The sequence below is a fragment of the Periophthalmus magnuspinnatus genome, chromosome 16 (genome assembly GCF_009829125.3).
Source record: "Periophthalmus magnuspinnatus isolate fPerMag1 chromosome 16, fPerMag1.2.pri, whole genome shotgun sequence".
NCBI lineage: Eukaryota > Metazoa > Chordata > Actinopteri > Gobiiformes > Gobiidae > Periophthalmus > Periophthalmus magnuspinnatus.
The window spans coordinates 24899268-24913667 of record NC_047141.1 but is presented as its reverse complement, the minus strand read 5'-3'; the positions used below and the strand labels follow the sequence as shown (position 1 = coordinate 24913667).

The following is a 14400-nucleotide window of genomic DNA, read 5'->3' as shown; positions in this document are numbered from 1 at the left end:
TCCTCTATTTATAACTCCATCACTAAATAGTTTTTCACCTAAATCAAAACAAGGAAATCAATAGTGTTAGCCAGTGTGCTAATAGGTGTGCTAATAGGTTTGAGAGCACCCATTTGGAGGCTGAACTCAGGAACAGGTCACGCTTAGGAGTATTTCAATAGACCTAGCTAACAAATAGAAGCTGTATACAAGTAGGTGTGTTAGTTTCAGTGTAGTTAGCTCCTCCCTCTAGATACATATATAAAGCAGTGTTAATTAGCAATCTGACCAGAATTGAAGAATCCTCTTGGATGAGCAGCGAAACGTCTTCACTGTAAAACTTTAATCCACTTGACAGACCTGAATTTGTCTTTTCCCATCAGATAAAAGCGTTTGGTGAAAGTGGGAGGGCTACGCAAAGCTTCTCCTGTTTTTACGTAAGGACGTATCCACTACGCGCTTTACGCACTTTTCTTTGCCTTGCGTGAACCAAAGCTGTGGACGTTACTCCAGCAAAAATGCACTAGAGCCCAATGGAGTCTCTGCAATCAGCTGTGAATCATACCATATTATGATAAACAAGTGATGACCGTCGAAAAACAGACTTAAACAATGGAAGGAATGCTTTATAAATGGACGAATTACATAAGTGGTAAGTTACTGCGTAGTTGTAATGCTTATCTGGTCCTAATACTCTCTCTTTCAAGAGGCTAGCTAGCATGACCGCGTTATAAGCCCACAGGAGTTTGTTACAGCATTAATACACAACGCAGACAATCACAAGCTAACGTTAGCCTGCATCTACTGTTTTGTCTATGATTTAACGATGTATTGGGCCTTTTATAGGCAAAATAACTTAAAAACAAAGCCAACAAAAGAATCTGACGTTGTGCCTCCGCTGTCTGTGGCTGTAATCTCACTTAACAGCTGATTAGTAGCTGCCAACATTGCTCTTGACTTTACGTAGGAATTGTTAACTCTTTGTGTTGTCACTTATTACTCAATTAGTATTACGTGATCTTATGTGGCTTTAACTGTACAATAAGGTTGCAGTTATGTATAAACTTGTGTGATTTTAGGTTGGCAGCCCCGCTGGTTTGTGCTTGAAGGAGGAACTCTGTCCTATTATGACTCCCAAGAGGATGCCTGGAAAGGATGTAAAGGCAGCATTAAAATTTCTGTTTGTGAAATTCAAGGTTTGCATTCATGACATTTATTGGTTTATGAACGTACTTAACGTAAATAATATAATCTAATATTTGTATACTGTCTTTTGTAGTTCATTCCACAGACTCCACACGGGTTGACCTGACTATACCAGGAGAGCAGTATTTTTACTTGCGTGCTCTTAATGCAGCAGAAAGGCAAAAATGGCTGGTGGCACTGGGAACAGCAAAAGCTTGCCTTACCGATAACCGAACAAAGAGGGAAAAAGGTGAGTTATTCTTTATAACTTAAGCTTAGCCTAGTTACTTATATTAATGACATTCAATGTGTGTATTGTCTGTTGTACAGAGCTGCAGGAGAATACAGAGGCACTAAAAACTAAGATGTCAGAACTCCGGTTATACTGTGACCTGTTACTGCAACAAGTAAACAAAATCAAGGACAGTGACGAGTTTGGAAATCCAGCTGAGGTAAGTTAGAAATTTGTATGAACTTGTGAAATATGAGAAGCAGCTGGTGATCTAGAATAACAGGAAACCCATAAATGAAAATAAGGCCGAAGGACCTCTGTTTTTACACCACAGATTCATATATACTTGTCTCTACCCTTTAATATTTCATTTTACATGTTTTCAAGATGAACGCTTGCAAATGTTTCACAAAGGTTTGTTTGTCCTTTTAAGACTGGCCTGGACACAGGAGACATGGTTAAATCTACTTGCACAACATTTTTGAAGACATTAGAAGAGTGCATGCAGATAGCAAACCGTACTTTCAACACAGATATGGCCACACAAAGCCCACCAGGATCTCCTCCTGTAGCAGCTATTAAACCACAGAAGGTAAGTGCTCTGTACCACAACAAAATAATAAGAAAATAAGTAAAACACGTCGAACTTATTTCTTCCCCACAGATTAGGCCTATCAACCATTTAAAGCAAAACCTTGGAGACAAGTAGGTTTTCTTTGCTGTTAACATTTGCTGTTGTCTGTGAATTTTATAATGCATTTAAACTATTCTGTATGTATAATTCTAGATGGAGAGACTTGCCAGAATCCCCAGGAGGAACAAGCGTGCATGACAACCAGAGTGTCGACTCGGGACCAGAGGGACTAGATGAACCTGAAACAGCTGGAAACTCTCCTCCCCCTTCAGGTAATGCTCCCCTGATTCTATTCTTTTTTTCATTACATAACATACAATTATATTATATATATATATATACATACATATATAATATAATATATGTATATATATATTATATATACAATTATGTAATATTTTATTATAGTTTAAGGCTTCAGCTACAAATCAGTTCCATTTATTCTCTATTGGGTTAGGACAGGGAGAGTTAATTAACTGCCTACTCTACCGTCCTTCTAACTAAGTTAAATCAAGACTCTGGTTTGTGTCCGAAAGGCTTAAGTGTCCAAACCCTAAGTTATCTGGAGCTTCCAGAAACCAGTTCTGCATGGCTAAGGTATTTTTCTATGCCCAAATGTGCATGACTTACATATGTGTTTGCCTAATCCTGCAGACAATGAGGCAGCTAACAACAACAGCTCAAATGACAAGGAGCAAGAAGACACTCCTAAGAATAGCTCAGAGGGCGAGTGCGATGATCGGGCAGCTGTGATCAGTGAGAGTGACGCTGAGTGGAGGAATGAGCAGAAGCACAAAGAGGACCAGAGCCCGGAGCACGACAACAACAACAGGGTCACCAGCCATAAACAGGAAGATGTCACCGACCCAGAAGGAAACCAACTGCAGGATGCAGATGAGAGCGAGGACTTGGAGCAGGTGGAGACCTTCTTCAGCACAATGAGTCACAGGTACGACAATGCCCCTGTGGAGAGTCATATCCTCTAATGTCCCGTCAGCTGTCCGCTACTGTCGGCAACTGATCTCAACTTAGATGATACACCACTTTGAGCTTGTAGTAAAGTTGTAAACATGCACAGCTACTGTTTCAGTGGACCAAACGTGTATGTATCAATCAAAAATAATTTATTAGTAACATTTATTACTGTAAAAATAAGTGTTTTATATAGTGTTTTCTTTTTGATCACATTACACAGAGAGACCCTCAACTAATACTGGTTTGTAAAGTTTTTATGTCAAATTATCTCTTTTTTATTGTAGACAAACTTGTTTTTTGAGAGTGTTTCTTTGTTGGTGTAAAACAAAATAACTAATATTTAGTTACTACTACAAAACTGTATTGTCTAGTATTCATTTTTAGAGCTAAATAAATTGAAGTGTTTTGCTATAGACCCACTCTGTCAGGTTGTTGCATGCTATTTTCCTCTTGCTTTGTTTTCAATGTCTGTATCTTTTTGTTATGCAGTTTGCTTTACAAATAAAATGGTTCACTTCAATCTAATATCTGCCCTGTTTGAATCTTTTTTGTAGATTTAGTGATATAAACCTGGACGACGACAATGGTATCCCAACACAAGAGTTTTTGGACTCATGCTATGCAATAGTACCAGTATTAGGTAGGCTGATATTTTCAGTAGCTCCTCTTTATTTTATCTTTTTCTTTAATGCTCATTATATTTTCCATTGACTCCACTTGTCCTGTCCTATGCATGTAACAGGTGAAGGGAACCATGCATCTTTTCTTTCTTCTCTTCTTATTAAAAATATGTTGTATTTTATTTTTCAAACTAATTGATTGATACAGATTTGTACCTTCAAGTAGAATTACACATGTTTATGTTGCAACAAAGGTTTGAACAAAACATTGGTTAAAAATGACAAAATAAATAAAATAAAATCTTTCAAATCTCAAAGGAAAATAATTTACTGCAATTTCTCAGTAGGCACCTACATACATTACTCACATTACATCTTTATTGATGTGTCTAAACCTCATTACTTACGATAATTACAAATAATGCTAAAAATATTTTTTTTCTACATATCTGAAGCAGATAAAGCAATATCAAATGTAGAGACACTAATGTCCTTCTGTTACATATATAAACGTTTTATGGATTCTTTCCTCAGACAAATTGGGATCTACAGTGTTTGCACCAGTTAAAATGGACTTTGTAGGAAATATTAAGGTAGGTCTAAGTGCACCTGTATTGTACTCTAAATCTAATTTTACCTGATCCATTACATCGTCCATGCTTTATTTCAATAGAAGATACACCAGAAGTTGATGTCAGACCCAGTCAACTTCCCGACCCTTCAGTCCATTGTTCTGCACGAGGTGGAGAGGGACGTGGCGCAGGTGCGTAACTCAGCCACAGAGGCGCTGTTGTGGCTGCGGAGAGGACTTAAGTTTCTCATGGAGTTCCTGTTGGAAGTGAACACAGGGCAGCAGGACATCCAGAGAGCGCTAAGTAAGTCTTTATTGTCATAACAACCTCACAAATATTCTTGATGTGTGGCTCATCTTTTCTTTGACCCAGATAATGCCTATGGGAAGACCCTTCGTCGGTACCATGGATGGGTTGTGCGAGGGGTTTTTGCGGTGTGTGTATATATATTTTTACATGTCTGAATACACCCTTCTATGGAATTAAATTTTTTTGTTTTCTTGTTTCTTTCAGTTGGCCCTGAGAGCTGCCCCATCGTATGCAAGTTTCACAGCAGCCTTAGTGAACAGAGAGGGCGATGAGCTTAAAAGCAGCTTCACCAGCGGAATGCACAGAGATTTAGGAGTTTACCTGCCTGCCATGGAGAAGCAGCTGGTCATATTAGATGCTTTGTATGAAGAATACAACCTAGAATCTGATGAAGTTGTGTGAAACCAATAGTCCGGATTTAGGGAAGAATTTTAGCAAGATGTTCAACAACAGCCTGGAAGCAAGTTTATGTGATCTTGTGTATCAAAGCTGGAGGAGATTCATATGTGCAGTAGCACACAGGGGCTTTGCTAAGCAACTGGTGAACAGTCAGGTTTTTAAAAAAAATCAAGGGCAGTGTCAGAATGTATGCAGTGGTTACATGATGATTATGATGCAACCTGTGGCATTCACTGCTGCTGGGTGTGAAGCTCAATTTACTAATACTGTAATACAATTATTACAAAGTACTGTACTTTACTGCTTTTGGTGTTTTTTAATGTTAGGGATGCACCAATCCATCTTTTTCAGTTCAGATACTAATCCTAAACAGCATTGAATAAATAAAAGTTCAAACATTCGTTGGTCCAGAACATGAGATGTCCTGGACCAACGGCGACTAATAAATATTTACATTAATTTATATGTTCTGCGAGGATATCATCTTAGCCAATGTGTAGAACCTGATATCCAATCCAGCAAATTTTTCAGTATTGGACTGGTGCATCCCTATTTAATGTTGCTTTACTGATAATATAATTGTTATCAAAGCAACTGTCAATGGTCTGAGGACAAGCCTGGCATGTCAAAACAATTTCTGTAAACATAGAATGGGACCAAACAATTTGGGCTGGACACTCAGGTCCAGACACTGATGTTACTGAACATCGCTGCACAAACCTATGCAGAGTAGGCCTCACATCGTCTATTTATTATCTGTGTTTACATTTACAGTGTGCTAACTCAATGACCGTGTATGATTGACCATTTATTTAAATTGTTTCTTGCTTAAGTAATGTGTGTCTCCATTGACTTATGGACTTAAACAGAAGTGAACACTGCATTTTCCACCCGTGTGTGTTGTGTGGCCTTGGTGTCACTGAGCCATTCGAACAAACCACAGTTCGTAAATCTTTTATATGAAGAAAATGTTTATTTGTAACATTGTTTTTGCCTTTCCTTTATGTTGTCATTTATTATTTTACTACATGCAATCAGCTGTACGAAACTCGCAACCTGATTCAAATCTCTGCAGTTGGGTGATTAATTTGTAAAAATGTAAAAATGTTTTATTGTAATAATTCAAAGGGTTTCTTTGAAGGTCAGATCTGATGTAATAAAAATCCATAATATTTTACTTTGTCTCTTATTGAATTTCAACCAGATCTTACATGAATTTACACACTCTGGCTGTGTACAAAACTTACTCAGCTCTGGCCAACAGTTCACACAGTCCGCTTGGCTTCTTATGAAAAAGGACTGCCACATATCAAAAAAAGATCACATGCCATGTTCATGCAGTGGACACTTTCTTAGTGTAAGTAATGTAATGCTGATGATATATATTTACTCTTGTAGCAAATTACAAGACTAATAAATGGGTAATATTCATTAAATAATATGAAATAATGTATAGTAATAAATGAGGACTGATTTCATATAAAAAAAAAGAGGTGGGCTGCACATTGATACTGTTCGAGATACTGGTCTAAATCCATTTCCATTTTACTTTGTGTAACCAGATTAGCCACAGTTTTCAGAAACACTATTGTTACATTTAAGGTATAATTCTGATTGCTCTGATGAAAATGTTCATCAAGACACAAATAATGTTGAGGTAAGCTTGACTATACCTTTTGATGTATTCTGTAGTTTAACAGACACACAGCTAACAAAGACATGTCCATATTCAGTCTCAGATGTATGCTGCAATCCAGACAAATATCTGACAGTGTTTGGTAAATAATAAGGACAGCAACTGCCTGTACAAACAGCTCTTCACTAACACATTCTGACTGCCCATCCTCCACTATACATAGCCAGTCCACTGGTACTGTTTATTCTTGGCCTAATTAATGCATAATACTTCAAAGTCACAATTTAAAAAATGAACTAGTTAAAATAATGTATTTTATTGTAACTATTTTATTTGTATGTATTTCATTAAATTGCCATCAATGCAATATAAATAATATTTTAAAAAGTTTTCACAATCTCACTTCACGTACGATCACATAGAAAGCATTATCATGCATAGTAGGTAAATTATTTTGGTGCATACACAGTGCTACAGGCCACAAAAAAGACATTCTTTAAATGTACTTTGTGCATCACACACACACACTAAAGCAGTGCAACATACAAACACACAGTAGTGCTATTCTCTGCACCAGCCAAAGAACTATGTACAAGCCCACGCTGTAACAGTCTTTATGTAGTCCAATTAATCACCTGACCAGACAAGAATATGGCTGAGTAAAGCAGTCCCTTGGCGAAGACATTAGCTTATATAAAAAGTAGAACCAAAATGACAAACAACTGACATCTGCACAATTAAGAATAGGGCCTTAACTGTGTGCGGTAAGACAGGAAGATCATATAGAGGTATAACAGCAGTACAGTAATGACTGTAAACCACCAGCAACTGAGAGACTAGCTACAGACTACACCAGTGGTATTAAGGACATAACAGTTTCAAGCCATCACATGTAATGTATAGTTACATAGTGTCAATGTGCCTCTGTGCACGGTCACTGCAGCTACTCAAGGGGTCTACTGTTCATGGCTTATTAGTTCCTGAGAGTTGTATGGCTTTATAAGGACAGAAGTGATGCACTTATACAAAGCAATGCAGAAAATGAAGTTTACCAATAGGTTTTGGTTGTAGTTATCACATAAAAAACATTAAAGGGGTTCAAAAAGGTTATGTAGACTGCAGCCATCATCAAGCGAAACAAACCTTCAGCTTAGGAGAAGAGCCTGAAGAGCTGCTATCACTCAGTACTTATCACAGCCTCATGCATTTCAGTGCCTTTCCTTTGGGTAGAGTAGATTTAGACAATAGTTAAAATTCTTCACTGTCTTAGATTTTCTACTACACAGTAAATCTTAATAATCAATTATTATAATGCAATGGCGTTGGGGCTGCTTTCATGGGGTAAAAATGCAACAGAAGAGGGCATAGACCTAAAGTCTTGCCCATTAAGACCAAGTGCATCCTGTAACTCCATGGAGCTACACAGCGTTTCAGCAGCAGAGATGTCCACAGAGTACGTAAATCTTCTTGCTTTTAGCTGCAACCTCTTGGAAAGTTCCTTGCATTATTCTTCTTTTTCTAGTTGTTATCCATTGCACAGCAGCACTCATGTGAAGAACTTGCAGTTTGTGGAATCAATAACACAGTGTGGTGTGCACTTGAGGTGACCATATGAACTGTAATAAAAAATATATAGGTTTGTTACAGTAAAATAGATTTTAGTTTAAACCCTGTTGCATATAACTGTAAACAGATCTTACCCTGGAAGATATGAATTACATGTTTGGTATCCAAAGTCTTTCCCATCACACTCCTCAGCACCCTCATATCGGTATCCATCGCCACAGTAGGCATGTTTACACTCTGGGAAAGAGGAGAACACACGGTTGAGAGTATTATGTTCTATGTGCACAGCAAAGTACAACCCAGGGGAATTAAAGAGGCTGACTTACTGACACAGCCGTCCGTGACGACCCTGTTTCTGTCATCACACTCCTCTCCACTGGAAATCTGCACAACACCATCCCCACAATAACCCTCGTCTGGAGCATTCTCCATGGACTGGAATGGAGTCAGCTGGAATGGAAAAGTCTTGGAAAAAAAGAATTAAATAGAATAATAATAAAATATGTTCTTAATCACCTTAAAAACAATGCATCCACTTCCTACCTGGATTGGTAACCAGCCATCAATGTCTTTAAAATACAGTGACCGTTGATCTTTACGAAATGCAAGAGCATTGTCCACATGAAGATTCTCCAGCTCTTCTTCATTACTTACAACAAATATCTATGTAAGGGCATCGTATGAGTAAATAAGCTCTTCAAAGCAATTTAACATTTTAGTTATTGAGCATCACTTATTTCCTCACCGCTGGTACTTTGGCAAAGTTTCCTCTGGAGGGATAGTTGTCAAATGGAGAATTAGAGAGAGAGTTGCAGCCACACTTCCCAGGAGGCCCTGGCGGGCCACGAGCACCCTTTGAACCAACCATGTACAGACCTAAAAATATGGAACACAATGGCAGAGCTAAATAAGAACAGGCAGAAAGCAAGCACACACAAAATGAAAACATTTTAGAGAAAAGTGTGGTGACATAACACACTATGTGTATATGTACTGACTAGAGTCTACCATCTGTTTTTCTGTTTTAGCCAAATGATGTCATCAAGAGAGTATCTTAAGGCAAATAAGACACTAGCACTACCTTGTTTCCTCATTTACAACATACCTCTGTGCTCCCTATCATGTGTGCCAGCCTGTCTACTTTATAGTAATCTAAACAACCACAAACAATGCTCATGGTATTTGTATATTACCTGTGGCAGGTGACCCGGGTGGGCCTGGGTGGCCTGGAGACCCTTGTGGACCTGCTGGCCCCACTGGACCTACATTGCCAGGGTCTCCTTTTATTCCCTAAAACACACCACATTTTTTGTTGACACTTAAATTTGGCTCGCTCCTGATATGGAGATGTCACGTGACCTTACCTGCTTTCCCCTCTTCCCGGGTCTCCCAGTGGGACCTCTATTCCCCGAGAGTCCGGGCTCTCCCTTTGGACCCATCTCCCCCTTCACAATACAATTATTTAAAAAACTGTCTTTGATTAATCCCAAACAACAATCAAACAGCAGACTCCTACTTGACAACACTCACTTTCTGTCCAAGCATTCCGGGGAAACCCATGCCACCCTGTGATGACATGAAGGTATTTTATCCCACTGATAACAAAATATATAGCTCTTATTTAAGGTTTAATTCTGAGTACCTTGTCCCCTTTAGCTCCACTTTCCCCACGGTCCCCACGAGAGCCCTGCAAAGCACACGGCCTTATGTTACTGCACTGTACAAAAGCATCTTCAGAGTCATTACTTACATACCTTTTCTCCTTTATATCCAGGCAAACCCTGCATAAATCGTGATGGTAAGTTATTATGAAATACAACAATGTCAATGACAATGGTTAAGTAAAAGGAACATACCCTTGGACCAATTGGCCCCCTGGATCCAGGTAATCCCATTAGTCCTGGGTCACCTTTCTCTCCCTAAATAAAAACATAAATAAATACATTCAAATTCAGAAGTTTGTATATGCATTTTTGAAAAGTACATTATATACTGTGACTTACTTTAGGCCCACTTGGTCCTGGCCATCCAGGAAGTCCTCGCGTTCCCTGAAGTCCAGGCGGCCCAGTCCGACCCTAAGAGAGATCAGAGTTGAATTTATACCTTCAAAGTAAACCACAAAGTAAGTATTCTGGGTATAGTCAAATCCAATAATGCTAATTTCCCATAATGTCTAAATTATAGAAAAACATCTAAAATGAAAGTACAAATGTGCGTGTCCCCAATGCAAGTCTATAAGCTCTTGTCCTTATCAAACACCGGCACTGCAGAACATGTTGGGGCGAATGACTTTAACAAGCCTTGTTGTTCTTCTTAATTAAATGATGGTCTGTATATAGAACAGGAGGCTGTGCTGTGGGAAATGAAATGATTTATGGCCTGGCTGAGGCACTAAGCTAAATTACACTGCAGTGCTGCAAAGCTGCTCAGTCAGGCTCCTGCCATCCAGAGGCTCCCACTGGACTGTTTAGACTGTTCTACAGAGGCAGCACTGAGCACATCATTTAGGAGCTATTTGCCCAAACGCAGTGCCCTGACTTTGAAACCAGGCTCAAGGTGGTTTAAGAGGAGGAAGAGGAGCTACAGGCAGGCGATAGATCCGAGAGGTCACTGGAGATAATGTGCACCTTTTGAGAATAATAGATTACTGCCCAGGGCCATCAACCAATTGATTCAACCCACAAATTTCTCACAAATTAGACAGAAACACAAAGCACAGATAATGCTTACAGAAGGAAATTTTTTTTTTTTTTTTCCTTTTTTCCCATTAAATCCAGAAGTGATCGATAACAACACTCACCTTTGGCCCAGGTCTTCCGATTTCTCCCTGACAACAGGATGTGGAGGAGAGGACACGGACAGTGGTCACTTAATACATTTCCAGCAAGCATCTTTCAACTGCTCAATTAAAATGTCCAGCTTGTGACAAAGGGTCACAATGATTACATAAAAGCTGATATTATCAGGATGTTATAACCGTAAGAAGAAGGATCTTCTGCTAACCTTTTCTCCCTTAGACCCTTCAATACCAGGTAATCCAGGTGGACCCTGAGAAACAAGCAACAAACAAGAGTCAAATAAGTGGAGTGTATATTAATAATAGATATCAATCAGTAATTTAGCTCCAGGGCAGTTGTGCATTAACTTTAACATGGCAGAGCTGCTTGATTATGATAAAAAAAATAAATACTTGGCCCTCAATTGAATTTACAAATATTTCATATAATTACTTCAGTACTGTCAGAATTTCATTAGTAATATTTTGTGACACTACGTACACTAGAAAAGCAGCTTTGTTCCAGGGTTTGAGTGGCACAAGCACACATATCATTCACGGAAGAAGGTAATTCATTATATTTTTTTATACATACTTGTTATTGAATAGAGCAATAATAGAATCAAGATTTTAAATCTGATTAATTGCACAGTCCTACTACATAGGAGCCATTTCAATTAGCTAAAGGCTGACTGGCTGCTATTGACTGCTTTGTGTATCGATATATACAGTAAAACGCTGCTGAAGCTGGGGCTGTTGCTGCTAACACCAAGCACAACACACAGAGTAGACACATACAACTAGCACATGTGCTCCACTTCAGAAACTGCAACAGAGTATCTCCCTTACTAACACTACAGTAACTTCAGCAAGGGTTTGTGGTGGTAATCCCCGGAATTTACGTGAGTTGGAATCCTTTTCCAGTCAGACCACTCTTTGCTCGGTTTCTCAGAATGATGTGCGGAGCACTGGCAGGCAGTGGAAAAAGGCTATTTGCGTCTCAGCTAAATGTGGAGTATTAATGGGCCACTGTGTTGCAAGGGCCAAAGAAATCCCCATGTCTTTGCTCTGCTGGGGTGCACGAGCTGGACAGGAGAAAGAGGTAATTTATTGTTTGAGAACAATATAGAATCAACACATGGTTACAGATAAGAGAAAGTATGGGTAGCAGAGATAGTATGGGAAATCTTGCCATAAATTGCTGGGTTTCAGATGACATTCCGACACAGAACAGGGCACAGCTAAAAATGATTATTTTTTGAATGCAAGTTCTATGGTCTAGTCACTAATAGAAATAATCAGGTTCAACATTTGAGAATTTACCTTTTGGGCTTTTCTCATGGGAATACAATGTAATCAATAGGACAAACTAGCTTTTGTCGCTCATCTGAGAGCATGACATCTTCTTCACGTTCTAGAATTCGAATTCTTAGACGGATTCACACCTTAAAAGCAGGACATAGCCTGAACAGAATATGAGTTTAGGGTAATTTTGGGTCTTACCTGAGGTCCTGGGGGCCCGATCGGTCCAGGGTTGCCATTTAAACAAGTAGAACCTTTGTTTCCAGTCTCTGTTTCTTCTTCCCCATTTTTACCGGGAGAAACACCTTCATCCTGTAGAGTTTTTGAGTCATGTTACTCTCTGGCCACACCAAATTCAAAATCCAAATCTACTTAAACAGTACGTTGTAAACATGCAGTTTTTAAAGTGCTGCACAATAAATAAACAATAAAAGACAACAAATATAATAAATGTTCAATTTGATCTAACTAGTCCAAAACAATAAAAACAATGCAAAGAAAAACAATAAAATAATTCCAATAAAAGAGAGGCTTTGAAGAACACCTTCAAATAATATTCATAATAATGTCTTACAACACTTACACTAATTCGCTTTACAGCCTTTTCAAAGCCTCTCAAAGAGCTACATGTGGTCATTATTCATTCACTCCATACTGATACTACTGTAGCCACAGCTGTCCTGGGACAGACTGATGGAAATGAGGCTGCCAATCTGCGCCATGAGCTCATTTGACCACCACCAATCATTCATGCTCACTTTCATACAACGCAATGTGGGTGACGTTTGGGTGGCTTGTTGCTGTGTCCTTAGACACAATGATAAGACCAAGTTCACTTGGTCCGAGTGGTAATTGATCCTCCAACCTGCGGGTAGGGGGAATACTGCTCTAACCACTGAGTCACTGTTGCATCCAAAATAATGCTCTTTATATTTATAGTTTTAATGGATAAGTGGATCTCCTGAACAGGTAAAGAAGGCATGGAGCACACATTACTCAAGGACAAATCGACTGCCATCTACACCACAATAGAAGGTCACATGACTGACTCACATGAGCATGGCGGCGCCAAAGTGAAGGGGGCGGTGGAAACAGGGGAGGTGGCGGTGGACTCAGCAAGCAGCATGGACTGAACCTCTTCTGCAGCTGTAGCTCCTGCGCTCTCAGAGCTGTGCAACCAGTCAATGCAGTTATTACATGGAATTTTTTAATGCAATTAAAAAATGTATCAGATCATATTGTGATCTGTGTTTGTGTTCAATTATTTCCAGTCATACACAAAAACACAGGAGCAACATCGTAATGACTATAATTATTGCAATAAAATATGCGTATATGATTTTTGAAGGTGCAAAGCCAATACAAGCAACAGGGCAACCAGTGCAAACTATCAAATCACATCAGCAAATTTTCAGGACATAGAAAACCTCACAGGGCATCTGCTCATTCTATTAATAGAGGCTTATTAGTTTACATGTAAATAAAAACAAAAATAAATACACATTGCTTGGTAAAAAAGTTAAATTTGTTGATACATTTATTTTCTATACAATACCCTTTTAGATGCAGTATACATGCTTACCTGGTGGGAGGAAATTTAAGCTGTCCAAAAAGGAGGAAGAGTGGCCCAGGCCACAGCAGCACCACAAAAACAGAGATAGTCCCAGAGGTAACAGAGCCATGCTGCTGCAGGTGGTGTCTGACTTGATTTGAGTCCGAGCCTCAGCTGCATGCTGCTTTGACTCTGCACGGCGCCTTCTCCCTCTACCCCCCCTCTCTGCCCCCTCCCTCTTACGTCCTCACAAGAGGGTATGTCGACCACTGCCCATTAAATCTTTCCTCTGCATCAGTGTGGGCTAAAATTACAGAGGACAGTCTGCCAGCTGCTCCATGTGCCAATATTAGACTCTACTACTGCAGGGGATTCTTATTGTTTCCACTACACTCCCATGGGAAGAGGCTTAATGTAACCTACAAGACATTTTTATACAAAGCTGATATCATCATATGCACTGTTTTTCCAGACCACTGTTTTTGAAGTATATTGATCAGTCAGTGATTAATTAAAAGCATAATGCATTCCCATGTGCACTGTGAAATCCATTTAGGCAAACACAGATGACTTTTAGTGCTCAGTCTGCCCTACATAATTGAATGGCTGTATTAATTCAAGTCTTGAGGAGAGGGAACTACAGCAGAGTAATGTCGATATTAT

The 14400-nt window shown here is 39.1% G+C and overlaps 2 protein-coding genes across 2 annotated transcripts; one reads left to right on the top strand and one right to left on the bottom strand.

The window, feature by feature from the left end:
• Positions 1-456: 456 nt before the first annotated feature.
• On the top strand, positions 457-6081 carry plekha8 (pleckstrin homology domain containing, family A (phosphoinositide binding specific) member 8). The gene is made up of 13 exons (XM_033981127.2): positions 457-631; positions 1059-1175; positions 1259-1414; positions 1495-1616; positions 1830-1988; positions 2061-2101; positions 2184-2302; positions 2685-2979; positions 3560-3645; positions 4160-4218; positions 4299-4500; positions 4570-4631; positions 4711-6081. The coding sequence occupies exons 1-13, from the start codon at positions 592-594 to the stop codon at positions 4906-4908; spliced, it is 1656 nt and encodes a 551-aa protein (XP_033837018.1). The 5' UTR covers positions 457-591; the 3' UTR covers positions 4909-6081.
• An 803-nt stretch (positions 6082-6884) lies between these two features.
• Positions 6885-14289, bottom strand: colq (collagen-like tail subunit (single strand of homotrimer) of asymmetric acetylcholinesterase). The gene is given in 19 exon segments (XM_033981128.2): positions 6885-8157; positions 8242-8344; positions 8434-8572; positions 8651-8770; positions 8853-8983; positions 9301-9397; positions 9472-9552; positions 9638-9673; positions 9750-9794; positions 9862-9888; positions 9964-10026; positions 10111-10182; positions 10908-10934; positions 11111-11155; positions 12387-12497; positions 13239-13354; positions 13768-14009; positions 14011-14093; positions 14278-14289. Coding segments are annotated over 19 exon segments (1620 nt in total). The 3' UTR covers positions 6885-8087.
• Positions 14290-14400: the final 111 nt, after the last annotated feature.

Coding starts and splice junctions, on each gene's coding strand:
- plekha8 (XM_033981127.2), top strand. CDS start 592: ATGGAAGGAATGCTTTATAAATGGACGAATTACATAAGTG. Junction 632..1,058: donor ATGGACGAATTACATAAGTG/GTAAGTTACTGC, acceptor GTGTGATTTTAG/GTTGGCAGCCCCGCTGGTTT. Junction 1,415..1,494: donor CCGAACAAAGAGGGAAAAAG/GTGAGTTATTCT, acceptor TCTGTTGTACAG/AGCTGCAGGAGAATACAGAG.